The sequence below is a fragment of the Pantherophis guttatus genome, chromosome 1, assembly GCF_059756535.1.
Source record: "Pantherophis guttatus breed Tessera chromosome 1, ASM5975653v1, whole genome shotgun sequence".
In the NCBI taxonomy this organism is placed as follows: Eukaryota; Metazoa; Chordata; class Lepidosauria; order Squamata; family Colubridae; genus Pantherophis; species Pantherophis guttatus.
The window spans coordinates 242138035-242160094 of record NC_142063.1 but is presented as its reverse complement, the minus strand read 5'-3'; the positions used below and the strand labels follow the sequence as shown (position 1 = coordinate 242160094).

Here is a 22060-nt window from a genome sequence, read left to right as displayed (position 1 = left end):
GAACTGTGTTGGATGATCCTAAGCATTGTTTTGCTAGCATGTGAAATTAAGAATATTGTACAATGGTTTGCATACTCTATTGATTCTCCTTTTTTGATGTTTGAAAGTAGACTTAAATGTTTCAATCTGTTGGTCACTGTCTCCAAATTTACTGGCGTAGTTCGGTTAGAACCTTGATTGATTCTTCTTCTATTTCTTATTTCAGTGGGTATTCTATTAGTTCCTGTAGCCTTCCAACTTGGTAATGATCTACCTTGATCTTCTAATACTAAAGATTCTTCTAAGCAAGGAATATCTTCTAAAATATTTTGGACATTGACTGTATAGTATTTCAGTATATGCCTTCCATCTTAATTTGCTCTCTTTTGAATTGGTTGCTATCCATACATTGATGTCCATACCAAGTTGAGGTTAGAACTTTGTTCTGAATTCAGAAATCTTTTGAAAGACTTTATTTTTCCATGCCTGTTTTCATATTTGACTTTCTCTTATCTTTTACATAATGTCCTAGGGGCAGCAGTGTCATACACTAAAAGTACTATCGTTATGTTATGTAAAATAGATAATCCTCACGTTACAACCACTCATTCAGCAATCATTCAAAATTATGACAGCACTAAACAAGTGGGGCATATGACCAGTCCTAAGAGTTCTGGCTGTTGCAGCATCCCTGTAGTGACTTGATCGAGATTTAAGTGCTCAGTTTTGTTATGTGACTTATGTTGACAGAGCTGTGGTTCTGTTTGTAATTCTGAAGGCAGATAGGTATGCCAGAATTGCCAAATAATATTACTAAATGTTAAAGGCATCAAAGTATAAAATAATACAACATGAAAGCTTTATTAACTTGCCTTTAGGTAATGTCTCTATAAAACTGAATGTTAATATGCAGAGATCATCTGTATTTTTAATTTACTTATAAAAAATATATATACAGTTAGACTTTCATATAATAAATGTATTTTTTAATTACAGTATATAAAATTAGAAGATTTTTAGCAGTGCACTCTGTGCAAATATGATTTTAATAATGCACTTCTCATAAAACAAACAAGATTCTCCTTAAGAGAAATATTTCATTACCTCTATTAATAAGTAGGACATTGTGGAATCCCAAGAGTTAGTTATTGACTTTCTTCTTCAAGATTTAAGGTTTGTCATAAATTCTTTTTGTTGAGAGAAACCCACACTTCTGTAAAATTGCTATATAATTCTTCTGCACTTTCTCTCTAGATACCTAAAAGCACTATAAACATTAAGAGATAATAAAACACTCTTTATAGTTAATGCAAATGATACATTAAACTAGATTCTTTTCCTCTTAGACTATAATTTAAAGGTATTCTGAAGTCCAATTATCTTTGATTTGCCTGTAACAAAAAATTCAGAGAAATAACCATGCTTTTTAAGTGAGTATTTCTCAGTAGACTAATGTACCTGAGTGGAAAAAGCACGAAAATTGAGAAGTGAGATGCAAGTGAATTATGCCTGTTTGGCGATGATTTTTTAAAAACTCCTCTAAGAAAAATCTATTCGTAAAATGGGAATCAGCAGGGCATTTACCTAAAGTAATAAGTAAAAAAAAAAACCCATTGGGCCCATGTTGTTCTGGAGTGGATCTTTTCACCGTGCAGATATTTGGAGCTAAACTTAAGACCTTCAGATGAATTGTCCATAATAAATGGAATATACTTCATCCCATCTATCACTGGAATATCCAGGGCTTTGGAAGAAGACAAATTGGAAAGGAGGAAGGACCAGGCAGGCTCATCAGATCCTGCTCCAATTATTACCACTCAGCATGCCAATTCTGCCCTGTTCAGTTTTCTATTCATTCCCTGAACAAATGTATGCTATCATTGAGATTATAGTATAGAAGTGATTTCATAGAAATAAGAGAATGGGATATTCTAGCATGTGTTATGTGTTTCTTTGTTTGTAGTATGTTTTTATGTATGTATGTATGTATGTATGTATGTATGTATGTATGTATGTATATAAATATATACAGATGGTCCTCAACGTATGACCACAATTGAGCCCAAAATGTCTATTGCTAAGCAAGACATTTGGTAAGTGAGTTTTGCCCCATTTTATGACCTTCCTTGCCACATTTATTAAGCGAATCACTGGAGTTGCCAAGTTAGCAATATATGGTTAACTGAATCTGGCTTCTCCATTGACATTGCTTGTCAGAAGGTCGCAAAAGGTGATCACAATACCCTGGGACAGTAGAACAGTCATTAAACAAACTCTTGTAAGCTGAGTGTGTGTATGTATGTATGTATGTGTGTGTGTGTGTGTGTGTGTATATATATATATATATATATATATATATATATATATATATATATATATATATATGTAGGTCTTTGGTTATTCGGGTCTTCTCCCACGTAAAATTGGAAGTGTCTTGGCGACGTTTCGACGAAGTCTCATTCGTCATCTTCAGGCTGGTGTTCTCGGCTTCGTGCTTCTAGGAGCAATGTGAGATCGCAGCTGTCTCTTCCTTTTAACTGCTAGTGGGGATGTGAGCTGATTGGGTGGGAACTTGGCTGTGTTCTGATTGGGTGGAGGTGTGTTCTGATTGGTTAGGGGCTTGGCTGTGCTCTGATTGGATGGGGGGTTGGTTGTGCTCTGATTGGATGGGGGTGTGTTCTGTTTGGGTGGGGGCTTGGTTGTGCTCAGCTTAGTCTGAGTTGCAGGGGGATTTGAGCTGGTGAGCTGCGTTGTTGTTGTTTGGCTTCGTGTTTGTGGCCGTGCGAGCTCTTCATGGTGGGTGTCAGTCTGCTTCATGTATGGATTGGCGGGGTTTAAAGTGGCTAATGATGCAGCTGCGGTCTGGCTTCTGGTCCTTGGTCGTGGCTCATTATCAGTGTGGGTTTGAGTCTGCTTTCTGCGTGGATGTGTAGTGGTGACATCCTGTGTGGCTCTTGTGAGTGTGGGTCTGGTGTCATTCGTCGTGTTAGGGACTCGTTTGTCAATAAGGGCGGGTTTCCAAATGGCTGGTAGGCGGGAGGTATCGTCTCGTTTGTTCATGCTGTGTGGGGGGTTTTCTATCTCGATGGCTTCTCTGATTTTTCTGTTGTTAAAGTGTTCAGTTTTGGCGATAGTTCTGGTCTTTTTAAAGTCAATATCATGTCCTGTGGCTTTAAGGTGTTGGACCAGGGAAGAAGTTGGTTCCTCTTTTCTGACTGAGTTCTTGTGTTCTTCTATGCGTGCACTTATTCGTCTGTTGGTTTGTCTGATGTATGTGGTGGGGCAGGCGGTGCATGGGATTTCATATACTCCTTGATTTTCTAACTCAATTTTGTCTTTGGGGTTCCTTAGGATGGTGGATATTTTTCGGTTTGTGCAGAATGCTGTCTTGATGTTATGTTTGTGGAGGATTTTGCTTATTCTGTCTGTGGTGCCTTTTATGTATGGGAGGAGGGCTTTGCCGTTTTCTTGTTCTCTGTCTTGGATTTTAGTGGGGGTTTCTTTTTGGATTAGGTTGGTGATCTTATTTCTTTGGAATCCATTGGATGTTAGTACGTTAGTGAGAGTGTGTAGTTCGGTTTTTTAGGTGTTGTTCGTCAGCTAAGTGTTTTGTTCTGGAAATGAGTGTCTTGGCTACAGAGTTGATCTGGGCAGGCTGGTGGTGTGAGAGTGCGTGCAGATAGTGGTTTGTGTGTGTTTTCTTCTGGTAGATAGTGTGTCCTAGGGAGCCATTGGATTTTCTGTAGACTAAGACATCCAGGAAGGGAAGTTGGTTGTTCGCTTCTGTTTCCATGGTGAACTGTATTTTGGGGTGTAGGCTGTTGAGGTGTGTGAGGAAGTTGTCCAGTTTTTCTTTCCCATGTGGCCAGATTATGAAGGTGTCATCCACATATCTGAGCCAGAGTTTGGATTTGTGATCAGATTTTTCTAGAGCTTGGGTTTCAAAGTATTCCATATAGAGGTTGGCAATGACAGGTGAGAGGGGTGATCCCATGGGTGCTCCTTCTTTTGTTTGTATTTCTGTCCATTATAGATGAAGTATGTGTTGGATAGGCAGTGGTTGGTCAGATCTAAGATGTGCTTGGGGGGGTTATATTTGTTTTGGATAACTGTCAAGGCTTCTTTGATTGGTACTTGCGTGAAGAGGGATATGACATCGAAGCTCACGAGTAGGTCACTGGGCTGTAAGTTTTGTTGCTTTATGATGTCTATGAACTGGAATGAGTTTTTTACGTATGAGGTGATGGATTCTGCATAGGGCTGTAGTTGTTTGGCGAGAAATTTGGCTAGGTTTTGTAGAGGTGAGCCTATGGAGCTGACTATGGGTCTAAGTGGGGTTCCTTCTTTGTGTATCTTGGGGAGACCATAAAGCTTAGGGCATCTGGATGATTTCTCTCTGGGAATGATTCTTTGCTGAATCTCTTCGCTGATGGGGGAGGCTTTTATTTTGGATCTGGTAGTTTTTTCCAGGTAGGTGGTGGGGTCTGTGTTTAGGGGTTTGTATATGGAGTCTTGGAGTAGGTTGGTTAATTTGGTTTGGTAGTCAGATGTGTTCATAACCACCGTGGCATTGCCCTTGTCTGCTGGTAGGATTATTATGCTGGTGTCTTCTTTCAGGTTAAGTAGTGCTGTCTGTTCCTCTTTGGGTAAGTTACTTTGGTGCAGAGGATGTTGGTGATTTCGAGTCTGATTCTGTTTGCGTCGTCGGGGTTGATTTTGGTCAGGCTGGTTTCAACTCCGCATATAATGGTTTCAGTGGGGATGCTTTTGGGAGCAACTGCAAAGTTGAATCCTTTGGAAAGGACATTGGTTTCGGCTTTGGTGAGGATCCTATCTGAGATGTTATGCACTGTTTGTTTCATGTGTGGCTGTGAGGGTGGAGGGGATTGTTTCTGGCGTTCTTGTAGTCTTCGGAGTTTGTTGGTGTGTGTGTCTGTCTTGAGGGTGGTCTGTGTTTCGGCTCTCCAGATGGCAAGTTGTTTGGATTTGTCCCAAAGTGCGGGGTGGATCTTGTTGCTGAGTTTGAGGTGAAGTGTGAGGAGATCCTTGTTGATTTGATCTAGGAGGAATCGTTTTCTGTGGCTAATCATTTCTGATTAGGGCTAGTTCTGTTCTTTTCAGAATGCGTTTGGTGGCTGCAGAGTTGGAGTGGAATTTCAGTTGGAAGCCTGTGGGGATTAAATTTTGATCTCGGCAGTTGCGTAGGAATGCAAGGTCACATAAATATGTGTGTGTGTGTGTATATATATATATATATATGCAAAAAACTAGAATATTTTTAAACAAGGAAGTTAGACAGTAAAAACACAAACACCCATACATATATACATGCACATGCCTATAGAAAATAGAAACTTTTTTACCTTGCTCCTACACCACCACTCCGCCAACTTCAAATTGCAGTGCTGTCTTAATATTAAAGAAATGTAAGATCGTGGATTAATTCCAATATTCCAAATTATATTTTATATATGGCAACTTTTCACATTTTGTTTAGGTTCCCTCAGTAATAACTTTCTGATTAATATGGGTAATAAAAGGAAGAAAAAACCATTCACAGGTTCATTGCTGTTTGCTGTGAGACACAATAATGGAACGTTGTCGTACCTGATTAAGTAGCTAATTAGCATCAATCAACTCTGGCTGTAGCATAGCAGAGGTTAGTGTAACCATGATTACTGAGGCAAAAAGAGCAAATGGGAAGGGGGAGGATGATAATGATAGGTTAATAATATGGATCTTATCTATTTTAAAAAACATTTTGATCATAATTCATATTTGCCGACTGCTAAGTCTCCAGACTGTAATCATAAGTTTTGTAAGATGAATTTCACAAACCATAAATGTTTTTCTATTTTTACTTCAAAATCTTACATGATTTAACGGGCATGGTGCTGTGTACAAACAAAGCAAACACATCATGAGCATTCACACTTCCACATATCTCACTTTTCCTAAGCTTTATTCAGTTTCATTCTTTCCTGCCATAATTATTTCATTAAGTAACAAACAGTAAACTAGGCTTTAACAGTTAAACAAATACCTTAAAGAGTTCGTTTGTTTTTCTTTTATACTTTGTCTAAACAGGAGCACTAAAACTGATGACTGTTGGATACAGTATTCAAAATGTATCTGCTAGTAAAAGCTCTTCCGGTTTTCTGTCATCTAGGGATACTGATGGGTTGACAGTAGGTTTTGAGAAGTAGGAGCACACTCTCCAAAAACTAGCAGAACAAGGCCAAAATGAAATACGATTTAATTAACTTACAGTTACTTTTAGATATGATTAAAACTATTAATCATTTTATGTTATTAATATTTTACTGTAATAAATCCTATGTATATTTTTCAATTACTGAATATTTAAATATTAACTTAAATATGTATGTAAGATGGATTTAGAATTTATTTAAATGAGAAAATAAATTTTCATTTGTATTTTGTTACTGCCCAGCTCCCAAAACTCTAGGCAATTTACAATGAGATAGTTTAAAAAAGGAATCCAAATATAATAAAAATATATTAATCAGCAAGCTCAAACAAAACTAAAACAACCCATTTACCATAAAAACAAATTATCCAAATTAAAAATCAATTACTAAATGCCCATTGAAACATCACCTTTACAGCTTTGTGAAACTCCGCTACCAAAGATGCCTAGTGTACCTCCAAGGGCAAGGTGTTTTGCTGTGTGGGACCAATTACAGCCAAAGATCTATCGATCGATCTATTTATCATCACAACACAGCATCTTGACAATTTTGAAGATATGAAAAAATTTAAAACACTCATGGTATAAGTCAAGATTTTTTTAAAAAAAAATCTATATATAATACCAAACCTAGTAAATCATCCTTAATCACAAGGATAAAAAGGGAGAAAAAAAGCGGAAAAAGTAGAAGATGATGCAATTGTGAGCTCAACCAAAGAGCTCAGTTTTTAACATCCATTACCAGGGAGGGACCTCCTCCGATCTCCCTTAGGTGACTATTCCAAAGCACCAATACCATAGAAAAGCATCGCCTTCTATATCTGCCTCCTTTCAATTACAAGCATTTCTCTTTAGATGATCTAGTGTAGGGGTGTCAAACCCTCCGATCCGGTCTGCAGGGTGCTTAGATTTGGCCTGCGGGGCCACCATGGTAACATCAAAGGAATGGCTGTGGTGCCTGTGCCACCAAAAATGGAGCTCGGGAGGGCCATGGACTGAGCTACATTTTCGCTGGCAAAGGGTTGTAGGAGACCGTCACAGCCGAAAATGGAGCTCGCGAGCCTATTTTCGCTGGCAGAGTGCTCGGGCTGCCACAACAGCTGGACCTGACAAGAGTGACGTTGAGCTGGCCACGCCCACCCTGGTCTCTGAGGTCAAACACAACCCTGATGCAGCCCTCAATGAAATCAAGTTTGACACCCCTGATCTAGTGGGTTCAGGCAATTAAGGTTGGACCAGCCAGCCTGAGGGTACCCAAGTGTCCGTCATGAAAGGCTTTATAGGTCAAAGCTAGCATTTTAAATTGTATCTGGAAACCAACTGCTCACAACTGCAGGATGCTCGGTATTGGAGCTACATGTTCCCAACATTAGGAACCAATTAATACAGAGGCCAATGTATTCTGGACCATCAGTAGTTTCAGAGTAGCCTTTAAAGGCAGTCCCATTACAGAGACTGAGTGGTAATGACAACATCATTATCATAGTCAGATAAGACTGCAGTTGGTGCACCAAATGAAGGTGGGAAAAAATCTTTTAGCCATGGCTTCTATTCGTTGCTTAAGGAAGTTTATTCCAGAAAGGCCTCTAATTACAAATCGGCTCCTTCACAGAAAGTGCAAGCCTATTCAGAGATCATTCTGGTGTCAAATGGAGAATCATAATGAATTTCATCTTGCTTGGGTTTAATTTCAGTCTATTCTCTCCCATTCAGACTCTTAGAGCCTCCAAGCACTAGAATATAACATTGACAGCTTTCTCCCTATACCCTGGAATGGTGATGTAAAGCTTAACATGGTCAACATCCTGATGGTATCAGATCAGAAAGAGTTGAATAACCTCTCTCAAAAGTTTCATGTAATGGGTTAAGGAGTAGAGGAGAAGGGACTGAGCCTTGGAGCATTATCAAAAGCAGAAAGTATCCAGTTGATTTTTCATTGCTTAAAACTGAAGTCTATGGAGAATATAACAGGACCATTGGAAAAGAGTGTTCCCAATCGCTAACCCTCTGAAGATAATCTAGTAATGGTTGAGGGTATCAAAAGCTGTCAAGATATCCAAAATAACCAGGAAAGGTATACGGCGCTCATCAGGTCCTAACATAAATTATCCAGGAGAGCAACCAGTACATCTGACTCTGACCCTTGACTGAAAAGATTCCAGATGAACCACTCTTCTAGGGTGCTGGGTAGCTGCTTTACTATTACCATCTTAACAACATTTCCTAAATCGGAAATATGGAGCACAACAGATGGCTTTCTAAAACCACCATATCCAAGGACAACCATTTCAGAAAAGGGCATAGTATAGTTTCCTTCAAGGACTGAGCAACGTCTTATCTGTAGTGAAGCATAAACAATGCCCAAGATCCAAGTAGTACACACCTCTCCTGCTCCAAGTAAAAGCTAGAGTCGAAGCCACAAGCCACACTTTCACTTTCTAGTTTACCAACCTAAAGGAATCTGAGATAACACAGTACGAAAATGCTGTAATCACCTTTAACTCTGGACACCACTCTGTCCATGAGAAGTTGTGTTAAGAACTTTGGTGAACACCTTTGTCAGAAGAATGCTGAACAAATTGGTCAGAACAGCCAGACAGGAGTTTGCAATGCTACCTGCTTCCTGAAAAGGAGTTTGTAACCCTCTACAGGATAGCTGGACAACAACCCACCAATATAATAAAGGAGAAAACTGAGATTACTTTGCCTCCCTCATTGCCACAACTGAACCTATAGCAAGTACCTATAGTCAGTCAAATTCCCTTTTTGTCTTCTTCCACAGGCACTCAAAACATTTTTTTTTCTTTTGAACCAGTCCCCTTGATTTTTGGCAAGGACAGAAACCCAATCCTCCTCTTCTTAAAATGCATGTATGAATCAGACAGATTCTGCTGAGAGAAGGTAGTCCTCAGTGCACTGGCCATAGCAGCTGTCACCAGCTAAAATCTTGACTACCACATTTTATACCAGTGGCAATATCCTGATCAATTTCAGAGACAGCACCATGCAGAGCACGTTCTAGTAGTCTAAATATATGGTGATAAGGATGTAAGATATTGTTAAATTGTTGGTCTTTGTTCAGTGGCGTTAATTTCAAGTTTACAACCCATTTTTACATTTGGCAAGCAATGATCATCTGCACACACCAAGACTCTGCAATGATGAACATCATTCTTCTGCCTGATAAAAATCTAAGCAGTGCTAGGGTACTGGGGAGAAAATTACATGGGCAGAGAAAAATGTAAGTTGACAGTTAAAATATTGACAGTTAACCCATTTCTATTTTGTCATGCCCTAATATAGAAGCCAGATTGAAATGTCTTGCATGAGTTCCATTGCATTAAACAAATGTGACACTTTATTTTCTGGCCGTTTTTGTGCTGAGGGAAGTGAAGTGGTATAATAGCAATATAAATGAAAATGCTTTGCGGCACTGGTTGCTAAAGTAAAAGACAACAAGAATCTAGAAAAGTATTTTAAGAGGTTTTGATTTTGAAGATGAAATGGTTTTTTTCAGATGCTTAAATTAAGAATGTTATCACTCCATGAAATTTATTATAGTGTTGCAAGTTAATTATGATAATGATGATGAAATTTTAATAGTATGTGTCAGCAGCATTCTGTATTATCATTATACTTTTACCGATGTTCACCTAGTCCCTATTGTCCTTCAGCATGAATGGAAATGTTCATTCAAAGCGCTGTAATAGTCTGATTATGTAGGTCACCTTATGCCCTTCAGATATTATGGGTTATCTAAGCAAATGATCTGACAGTGACTGTTTTGAGCAACGTAATAACTTACTGTATTAACTGGGGTGAGTTTCCTGTTTTACACAGGAAAATCCCTAAGCATTCATGGATCCCGTTTCCCCCATGCCTGAAGAGACTGGATGGGGCTGAATTTTGGGGGACTGTTTTTAAAGGGATGAGGTGAGTTTATAACTCCTTAAGATCACCTGTAGTAAGACAAAACTCAAGAATCAGCTCTCACCCATTCCTACAATGCCATTTTATTGCTGTCTCATGAAGTGCGCCCTGATTAAAATAAGAAGCCCATCAACGTTTGATCAGTTTGAATATCCCTTAGCTTCTGTTTCCCAGTGTGCCTATTAAACTATATTTCTATGTTTTGTTTACCTTTAAGCATGCAGGATGCTTAAACATAAATGAGCCCAAAAAAAGACAGTTCAATAGCCCTACTGTTGGAGGGTATACAACACTCCTGTGACTTCTTTCTTGTTAACCAAGGTTATGGCTTACAGTATTTATTTTCATGTATTTATCCAACAGGCCTTATTGTGATTTTTTCTTCTTCTCTCTTTATTAAAAAAGTAACAAGGTTACTATCTTCGCTTTCAGGCATATATTGCTTTTCTTCCTTCTCCCTCTCCCTCTCCCCCTCCCTCTCCCTCTCTCTCTCTCTCTCTCTCTCTCTCTCTCTCTCTCTCTCTCTTCCCTTTGACAAAGATGGAGAGAATATATACACTTCATTGACAATTCTGTCCCTTTTTAAGTTTTAGAGAAGTCTGTGACAGATTACCATCTGTCAGACGTCCCTCACAGATCCTTCCTCTCATGCTACTGTACTATGTTCAAAGGTAGAAAGAACAAAGTTTGTTTCAAATACAGCTGAATTATGCCAATGATTTGTTCTTCAAACATGTGTGACTATCACTAAAGTATGAAACTGTCCTTTGAACTATGTATATAGGGACCTTGGACCAATGAACAATGGCATTGATTTAATCAATTTATGCGTGACCCATCTTCCTCTGAAAAGCATTCTGGAGATCTCCTTAAGCTTGCAGCAATGCCTTTGACTCATGTTGTGTCTTATTTGAATATTTTGGGAAAAGCCCAGAAGAGATGAGTAGAGATCAATCTGCTTTTTTCTAAACCATCACCTAAAGTGGCTTAGAAATGGGAAATAGAATAGAGGGGCATGTGGCTTGTAACCCTGAATAGTTCCTCTAATTTAGCATAGTAGCACAGTAGCATTTTTGGACCTTGAACAAAGTTTGATTATTTTTTATTAAACATTTTTTTAAAGTACCTGTTCTTGTTCTAATAAATTCCCACTTTTGTAACACTGAAAAGAAAAGAACTTGTAACTGGTTGTCATATCCTGATCTGGGATGAAAATTAGATTGGGAGATGCCTACTGCATCTAATTTTTGGTGAGCCTGTGAATCTTTGATTTTCATTTTTCAGGAAATTACATTTCAGCATCAGATTGCTGAGACTCTAAGCAGGCTGAGAATGAAACTGCCTACTTAAATCCCAGGGCATAGAAAAGGCTTACTATTGTGTTTTAACCTGGACATCTCAAAGTTGTTTGTTATTCTCCCAGATTTTCTGGCTTCACAAGATTTTAGGCATAAATCTTAAAGGAAAGTGTTATTGTTATTCATCTTCTAACTTTGGATTCAGCCCATGTGGTCTCTGTCCTCAGTTTGTCTAAATTGTGTTTCTGTCAGAGCTCTATTGAAATTCAGAACAACTGCATACAATAAGTTTGCACTGTCTTCAGGGCAACAATGTACACAATTTCACATTTAATTACTGTATTGTCATTCTTTAGAGTTCCAACAGCAAGTTTTAATTATAACTTAACCATAAAAAAGCACTTCATTGATACAGGATGTTTCCAAATGCTATAAAATGAAAAGAAGGGTGGGGAGGCATACATTTCTTTTTTATTTCTTTCTTTCTTTATTTTCTTTTATTATTTCTTTTAAGTTGTGACAGTGTAACTGTGGCACAAGAAGAAGTGTGATCACAGCAGTACCAGTTTAGCTCTGGCAAATCAACTAAATAGCTAGTATTTGGATCATTTCACACTTTAAATTCTTAATATGCATTGCTAAATATATTTCATCACAGTTTGCTAATTAATTACAGCTGCTAATTTTTGTAGTTGACATCGTTCATTTCAAAGTGTTAATATGTTGCATCAATAATAGGTGTGACAACGGTTTGTAAAATCTGGTTGAACATGCACTATTTAGAGTTATCATATACTCATTAAATACTGCAATTAGTATGCAAGAAAACTGCTGCTCCTGGCGTTGATATTATCATCTGATCTGTGCCTAGTTCTTTGGTGACTAGCATCTTCAGCTTTTCTCATCGTAGCAGTTACAATACAACAGTGTTTGCAAAAATACTGTTTTTGCTCCTCAATTACTTTCATTTGCCCATGATTTATTTACTTATTTATTTACTATATAGCCACCTTTATTATTTTTGCAAATAACTCAAAACAGTGAACATATCCAGCACACTTTCCTCCTGTTTTCCCCACAACAACAACCCTGTGAGGTGAATTGGGCTGAAAAAGAGCGACTGGCCCAAGGTTACCCAGCTGGCTTTAATGGCTAAGGTTGAATTAGAACTCATGGTCTTCTGCTTTCTAGCCTGGTGCCTTATCTACTAAACCAAACTGGTTCTTAATGTAAGTATTGTAATGACTCATTGGACTTTTGGACTTTTAATGTTTCACTGTCCACTAACTATTTTCATTTTAGCAAGCTATAAAATGTCAACCTTGATATTATTTTGTTGGGATATTCGAAGGTATCCCTTCAAAAAATGGTTTTAGTTGCTATAGAATCAATGAAGCAGGAAAGTCAGGAAGAATTCCAATGTGAAAAGGTTTTCACATTGCCCAAACTAAAACATCAATGATTACTATGTATGTTACTAAATTAAATGTCTACATGAAATAAGAAGCTTAATGAAAAATCTCCCACATGTAGTCTATTGCATTTCCAAATAACAATTTGAGAGAATCAAATCCGAAACGATATAAACTCCCTACATTTCCTGAGGTTCAAATGTGGGAAAACCCAGTAAAGGTACTGAGGTTCTTTCTCTCTCCCTCCCTCTCCCTCCCTGCCTCTCTCGCTCACTCTCTCTCTCTGTCCCTCCCTGCCTCGTTCTCTCATTTCATTTGGCTATCTAGCTCATTTTGTGATATCCTCCTTCTAACAAGTCTGAATAGGTAACATGCAAACGTTTTGTTGTTAAAACTATACTTACTGAAAGATGTAACTAGTTTAAACCATGTTCAAGTGCAGCAAGGCAATTCTATTCCAAATCAACTGTTAATAAACATAAACTCAATTTTGTGCTTACAGATTTTATGACCGCTTGCTCAGTTTTTTCTGTGTTTTAAAACCTGCAAGTGCGGTGGGATGTAAGGATCAATTAAAATCTTTTGCTCCATTTTATTTATAAGATAGTTCTTAAATGTGAAGTTGTACAGTTACCCTATTTTAATGGATATTAATTTTCATATGCTCTTGAAGCCTGAGATTTATTATTTCCAAGACAATGATTTATCCTTTGTGCTTAAGAGATGCAAATGTGCAACAAATACCATGTCTTAAATTTCAGTAGTTAATTGCCTATGTTTTGGTCTGTTTTCTGGACTATGCAATTGAAATTCTGTAGTCTTAAAACAACAATATTGACATTTTAAGGGATTGGCAACAAGTTTTATGCATATGTGCCAATAAGCTTCAATCGTAGCCCAGGGAATTTGGGCAATATTGCATTCCCAGCTTTTGCTCACTGTTTTCTAGGTACTTGCCAGGTTACAATTTTGGACCTTAGCTGCTTCTGAAAGTTGCAGGGGAACTTGATATAACAAGCCATTGACAGTTCACTCTCTCAATGGTCATTCACTAAAGCAAGCAGAGCATACTTCAGCCTTCCCAATTCCATTAAGATTGTGTGTGTGTGTGTGTGTGTGTGTGTGTGTGTGTGTGTGTGTGGTATAACTATTTAGATTAACACAAGCACAATTGCAAGAAATGCCTCTGCCTATTAATCTCTAAACAACACAGGGAGTCTGTCCCAATCAAAGGGTGAGATGCAAATGTTTTAATGTGAGAAGTTACAAGTGCATATTTGGAATGGCTGGAGATGAAGATAACTACTGTAGGATTGGGCATACTTTAGAAAGTTTATAAATAGCTGTACTTAGTTAATAGATTTTCTATTGCAGTTTCAGGTACAAAGAAGAAAGTTTTAATGCTGCCATTTCAAATTTATCTACCTAACTTCATTACTTTTCAAGTTGTTCTCGACACCTCAGCAAATCAGTGAAAAATAAATTTAAAGACTTCAACATTGTTTTCTTGTCTTTTCCTTTTTCAGATGCTTGTAACCACTCCAGAAAAATGGGATGTTGTGACCAGAAAGAGTGTTGGAGATGTCGCTCTCTCTCAACTAGTGAAGCTCCTTATTCTTGATGAGGTACACCTACTCCATGAAGATAGAGGTCCCGTACTAGAAAGTTTGGTAGCCCGCACTTTACGCCAGGTATGTCAAGGTTGATTGTTAGAACAAATGTATGTAATATCGTATGCTAGAGACAACTCCAATGACTAATTAAATCCTTCATTATGTCTAAGCTGCTTCCAGTAGCAGTCATCATAAAGATCACTGTGAGAAGATAATGCATTTTTGTCTCTTTCCTTTTGGAACAGAAGGAATATAGAGTATATATAGGGTGCTTAAAATTTTGTGAACCATTTTGAATTTTCACTATTTCTATATTAATATGATCCAAAACATTCTCCACACAAATCCTAAAATTAGATAGAGAGAACCCAATTTAAAAAATGAATCAAAAGTATACTTCTTCGTTTATTTATTAAGTACTAATGCATATATGTTTCTAAATGCTAATCTTAATTAAGCAAACCACATACAAAACACAGGGATGTGCTGATATTAAATCATGCTATTACTCTTTGTTAGAAAACTTTACTGTTGCTCAAATCTGCCATTTTGTTTTCTCATAAGCCAAAGACTTCTCCAATAAAAATCATACTGGAGAAAAATAATTCTACATAGATAGACTTGATAATGGATTTATATAGAGTTCTGGAATTGTTTATATTTGCTCATAGTTCTCATACTGTGACACATCTTCCAAAAGCCTTTTGTATCCTTCAGTAAAATGTATTTTCAGTTATTGCTATTTTGAAATCACATCACTTTTTTTTCAAAAAAAATAATAAATGAAAGCATTATTTACTAAATTACACATCAAATGGCCAAGTAATTGCAGATCTAAGATCTCAATGTGGGTAAAGATATTTTTATTTATGATTGGAAAAATAATCCAAGCACATAATTTTAGCAAATTAATCTCTGCTTCCCTCCTCAAGTCCTATTGCCTCATTTTGGAAGGAAAGAAAGGATATTCCTGGAAGTGCTGCTGAATAACTTGAGTGTTTTATTGGTTATTGAATAAAATTAGAGAAAATTAGTTAAGTAATACCATGTTTCCCCGAAAATAAGACCCTGTCTTATATTTTTTTGAACCCTGAAATAAGCTCTTGGCCTTATTGCCATGCACTCAAAAGCCCGATTGGGCTTATTATCAGGGGATGTCTTATTTTGTGGGAAACAGGGTACCATGCTACAATTCCTAATTCATCTATGATTCTATATTAGATACAAAGCAGGTTAATAATCCTAGTAAAGAAGAAAAAGGATTACTGAAAACTAAAACTATCTGATGTTATGTTTAAAATAATAACAGCAGGGTAAAATAACAAAAGAGCAATGTGCTATTTGGGATGGAGGAGAGTCACCACTATGGTGGAAAGTTCAGTAGAAATTAATAGCAGAATTCTTAGAATATAGATAGGATCACAAATCTCTGCAAAGGAATTACTTTTTTATTTATCTTTTTAAATATCTATTGTAAAGATCAGTTTTTAGTCTGTTTAGCCCTGAGGTCAAGTTACAGCTACCATGTAAGGAAGGAGCTTTGAGGTCACTGATTTGGTCTTGAATAAGAATATAAAAACATGTTTGCACATTATGCACTTTTTGCTTTTACATGTAACTCAAATTGAATTGATAAAACATTTTGGAAGAAAAAGCTTTGAGCTTTACTCCTATGCTGGGGTTAGAACATCAAAAGAATCCTCTGAAACCAATTTGCACTTTGATGTTTAAAGTTACACATTACTGAAAATAGCACAGATGTAAAATGAAAATGTTTAAAGTGGAGGGCGGGAATGAGAGCAGAAGGGTCTAGACTTCAATGATATTTACCCAACAAATTAGTGCAATTGAAATTTATTTATATATTTATTCATTTATATGGCCACCCATCTCAAACAAGTGGGTGGCAACAATTATAAAAGCAATTAAAACCAAATTACAGGGACAATGCAGAAGAAAATTAAATACATATAGAGGCTGAGAGATATTATAATCTGTAGATGTTGGCATAACCAGGAAACGGAACCCTTAGCACACTTTGGACCCCAGGCTTGGGCTCATAACCAAATAATCAAGATCTTACAAAAGGCCAAAAGGGTTGGAGCCATCCTAATCTCTGAAGGGAGAATGTTCAAGAGGCCAGGCACTATCTCTTTGGCTGATGGGACCTGGATCATGCAAATTAATCTCTAGAAAGGATGCTTGGTACTCTCCCTGTTCACATGAGAGAGAACCAATGTCACATCCCAGAAAAAAAATCAAATCAGATGCATGAGTCATTTTTCAGTTTTCTAAAATTTCAGACTTCAGTAGCTAGCAATAGCAACAGCAATAGCGTTTAACCTTATATACCGCTTCACAGTGCTTTACAGACCTCTCTAAGCAGTTTACAGAGTCAGCCTATTGCCCTCAAAAGTCTGGGTCCTCATTTTACTGACCTCAGAAGGATGGAAGGCTGAGTCAACCTTGAGCTTGGTGAGATTCAAACTGCCAAATTGCAGGCAGTCAGCAGAAGTAGCCTGAAGTACTGCATTCTAACCACTGCACCACCGCGGCTCTTACTATATTAGATACTATAATTATTATGTTTTTAATTATTTTTAAGTGAAGTGTTGGATCTAGCATATATACGATTTTTTTTTCTGTCTTCCTTCTTTTCTCAATGTCTGGTGGAAATTGTATGTTTTTTCAAGACAGCTACAGCTTATTTCTTTCTAAACCAAACCAATTAGAACATCACTACTCCAGATATTTTGAAGTCTACACAACTACCCAGGTCATCATTTTAATTTGATATATGGGAAGCTGGGGGAGTGATTCCCAAATAAGTAGTTAGTACTAGCCCACTTCAAGTGTTAGACAAAACAGTGATATTCTACGTACATTCAAGATTATTGGAAAGAAATGTATTGGTCCTAATCCTCCTTGCATTGTCTTCTGTGTATAAAAAATAGCTGCAGTAAAGAAATATTTGCCTGTAGAGGGTCTCCATTAAGTTAAAAAGTAGAAAATCAGGATTCTTGTTGATGAGAAATGTCTCTTTGGATAGAAGGTCTATTACTACAGGCATTCACCTACTAAGCATGTGGATGGGACATGCAGTTTGCTCCACCTTAAAACAGATAAGAATGTCACTATTTTATCTGGAGTAACAGTAGGTTTCTATGAAGTCCATCTGCATATGTCTGTAATGAGAGAAGGAAAAAATTAGTACTTTATATGATTTGTGTTTATCCAAAATTGCACTGCTGTTCTTCCTTACAGTCTGTGTGTATTTGTTTTCCCTATTTGAACACTTGCAATGTTGTCAGATATTTGCATTAATAAAAATTGCAGATGCTCTTGGAAATTGGCACCAGATTTATGAGATTTCTGTTCTGAGGAACATTGGAATTTTTCAATTCAAATAGTGCAAACATATGTTGTCTGGAGAAATCCTAATGCTCTCATTTCTATGAGTTCATAAGGGTTATCTTTGTTCCCAGGATTGCTTATATACTTGTCAGCTTGCTTTGGTTTTACTTTACATACTGGATATACCTGCTTATGACAGCTTCCAGAGAGATTGTCAACTTATACCAGATTCATCAGTAGATAAGATATTTTTAAGCATACTGTTTTTTTAAAGATCGTCATCTTTAGTAAAGAAATGAAAGGATGCCAATAATCATTTGATTTAATGTTTTTTGAGCTTCTGATGCTAGAGTAAATGGAGGCAGGTGTGGGCCTCGTGCTAAATTGCAGCATTGTAGTATTAGGAATTATGGTTGAATGCTCCATGAATCCAATCACTGTCGGAAAAAAATGAATGTTTTTTTTTTTTAAGTTGGAAATATTTCTTAGAATAATATGAAGATATGAAAAGAATAATTCTATCAAGATAGAATCAGAGGTATTAAATGCCATTATTGTGTATGTTTCTATTATTTGCGATAAAAGCCCTTTTAGATGCTTGTGAAATCAGAATACTTTAAACACCAGGATTCATTTGATACAATTCATTATTAAATAGTATTACTAAGATAGTTATGACATACTTATTTTTCTAGACATTTGTATCTTTGTACTTTGGCACCCAAAGAATTACAAAAACTAAGTAATCAATATTATTACATTTACAATTTAAATAATTTTCCTTATGCTCAAAGAAGTACAAAAACTAAGTAATAAATATTACCAAATTTAGAATTTAGATAATTTTCCTTATGCCTACCATATAGGCCTGTGAGAAGGACATAATGAATTGATAAGGGCAATGAAATAGCAATGTAGTCCTGTCAAAGTAAGATGCATAAGGAAGCAACTCAGAATAACTTCACTTGATTCTGTATAAGATGAAGCAGAGAGAAATTCTGAGAGACTTTGAAGATTCTGTTATACTCTACAACAATAAAACATTATTCCTGGAATCCTTGAAGTGTCTGTTTCCTAACCAGGCCTACTCAAATATCTGATAGGTTGGGACTGAATATCCATATATTTAGAATATTCAATCCTAAATATAAGGGGAGGGGGAGTTGGTGGAATGATGACTTGTACTATATTGTCATTCTTAGTAACTTCACTAGCATATTGAATATATTAATGCAAAGAATAAATTCTGTTCTACTTGGACAGTGAGCTAATATGGATCTGCCTCAGGTGAAATGCTCCCGGTTCGGACCAGATTGCCTGATCCGGTAGCGATGGCGGCGGGTGGTTCGGAAAACCGGTAGCAAAAATCCCTGCGCCGCCCCCCCCCCCCCATGCCCAGCTGAGCCACACGATCATCAGAGGCTTTTTTTTTTTTTACTTTTAAAAGCATTTTTTCTACAACCTCTTCCAATGAAAAAATGCTTTTAAAAGTTAAAAAAAAAGCCTCTGATGATCGCGCGGCTCAGCTGGGATCATCAGAGGCTTTTCAAAGCATTTTTTTCTGCAACCTCTTGGCCGAAGAGGTGTAAAAAAAATGCTTGGAAAAGTCTCTGACGATCCTAGCTGAGTTCCCTGATCGGCAGAGAGGCTTTTCAAAGCATTAGAAAAAATGCTTTGAAAAGTTTAAAAAAAAAAAAAGTTGGCCATGCCCACCCAGTCACATTACCCCCCCCCCTACCAAGTCATGCCCACAGAACCAGTAGTAACAGATTTTACATTTCACCCCTGAACTGCCTTGTATTTAAATGTCAGCTATGTAATCAATTAATAGATAAACAAAAATAATCACTATAGTTATTTGTAGTTGCATATTTTGCTTATGATGACTTTCTATTTACATGTTTAACACATGAACTAATGCAGGACCATACTATGAAATGTATGCAAAAAAGAGTGGCATTTAATTATGTGATACTTATATATTTATTACTAATAATTGCATCAGAAAGATCAGTTTGAGGATTAGCAATAACTTCTTATTCTTTTTTATAAAAACAAAAATGTAGAATTATAAAATTGGAAGGGCCGTTAAATCCAACTTCTGTTCAGTTTTTAAGGATAACATTGTCCAATTCATTTCTTTGTCATCTGCAGATTGAAACGTATACCCTCCACCATGTAAAGGCCATTGATAGTGCTGAACAGCCCAGAGCCCAGATCTGAACTTTTGGGTACCCTACTCAGTGCCTCTTACCAAAATTATTTCACAAGGCAAAATAATAAAATACAATTCTATATAACAGCAAAGAGAATTAAAAGATAAACATAATAACAAAATTAACATGCATAGCAATTTTTAGAATAAAAAGGGGGCTAGAAGTCTGATAAGTAATTCCAAAAAAAATGACCATATTGCTAAATCTTCATTGTCCTCTGATCCAAAAAATATTAATTCAATACATTTAAACAATTCATTGCTGCAAACCAAGTGTGGATTTTTTTTCCTTTCCAATACAATATAATATTTTTAGTCGATCCCAAGGCTTGAAAAATTATTGATTTCTTAATAGCTTCTAAATCCTAGGATATAACTAAGAAGAACTCATGCTTCTTAATATAAAATAATTGATTCTAAGTCATATTAATAATCCTGTTGTTGTCAGCTCCAAATGCAATAGTAATAGGAGATAATCAAACCATGTATCTTAATGTTCCAAGTTTAGGGATAAATTTCCAATAGCGGGTGATTGTAAATAGTCCCTATTAAATATTCCCTGAGGTTTCAATAGACACAAATATTATCCTCCTGTTAAAGTTATAGATTACAGTGTTCATGTTGTTTAATATGTTCTTTCATTGATTTACCAGAACAAGACATTCTAGCTTGTTATTCCAAAGGTCACATAAATAACTAATGTCAACTTCATCAGCATCCAGTAAAGATGGGTTACTGGCTTAGGTTCCATGAATAATTCCTCCAAAACTACTAACTGCTGTGGATCGCCAGAAACAATAATTGCATATGGAGAAAATAAATGAAACAATGTGCCTAAATTTGAATATACTGCATAAGTATATTTTCTGTAAAGTTCTCTAGAGAAGTTCAAATTTATTTCTAATTCTGTGAAAAAATTCTACCAAAGTTTTAAAAGTGGTTTCTTCAGAGTTGAGTTGATTCTAAGTAGTAATATTACAAGAGGTCCAGTTTACAAACCTTTCTTCACTTTTAGATTCTACTTGTTCCATTTTGTTCTCCATCCAGAGTAGATAGGTCACTATCTAAATTTGTTAAATAAATCAATAAATTCTATTATTCTATGTTATAAGAATTTCGTAGGTGAGTGGGTGATATTTATATCCCTCACACAATATTTATCATATATTTCTTGCAGTTTTTGAGCCGGCTTTACAGCTAGTTAATTGTCACGTCATCTAGATTGGAGATTTGCAGAACTTCAGATTAGAAACTGAAAAGATACTGTAGAGTGGATAATACACAATGCCTGTTTGGAATCTTCTTTTTAAAAGTTGCATCTTTTCATAGGCCTGCATGGCATCTGCATCATCTTAGGAAAATATGAAAGTGTATTATGTGCTTTGGAAAGAGTATGGATTCTCTTTTGTTAACTTATCTAAAATGTGTATTTTGTTGGAATTGCACAGCGACTGTGGAAGCCCAGTAAAAGATGCAACTGTTTTATAAAGGTTCAGCATGTGTACACAATGCATATTCCAAGGCATCAGATCTAAAGCATTTCATCTCCATAATGTAAACCATACTTGACTAGCTAATTATCACTGTGTTCTTTGTCAAATGCTTTGTTAAAAGGGCCTGGTGGCTCAGCAGACTAATAGCATTGTGATTAACACCAGCTGTCTGCAATTACTGTAAGTTCGAATCTCACCAGGCTCAAGGTTGACTCAGCCTTCCATCCTTTCTAAGGTAGGTAAATTGAGGACCCAGTTTGTGGGGGCAATAAGCTGATTTTGTATAAATATACAAAAGTATGAAGGCTATTGCTTAACGCATTGTAAGGTGCCCTGAGTCTCCGGAGAAGGGCAGCATATAAATCATTTTTTTTTAAAAAAAAAAGTCAAGCATTCCAGGAATATGTTGAGGAAGTTGCTTAATTAAAAATGAGTCTGAGAAAACTTCTACATGGCAAACGTATGCTGAGTTCCGGTGATCACTGCATTGTTTTCAGAATGCTTATATTTTATAATATTCTCTAGGATCTCCCTAAATTTCAATCTTACTCTAGT

The 22060-nt window shown here is 36.6% G+C and overlaps 1 protein-coding gene across 1 annotated transcript in view; it reads left to right on the top strand.

The window, feature by feature from the left end:
• The window catches only part of ASCC3 (activating signal cointegrator 1 complex subunit 3), a 211215-nt gene that overhangs the window by 49281 nt on the left and 139874 nt on the right, over positions 1 to 22060 (top strand). Inside the window, exon 11 of the mRNA XM_060689118.2 lies at positions 14357 to 14521. Coding sequence (XP_060545101.2) covers positions 14357 to 14521 — 165 coding nt within the window. The remainder of the gene's footprint in view (positions 1 to 14356; positions 14522 to 22060) is intronic.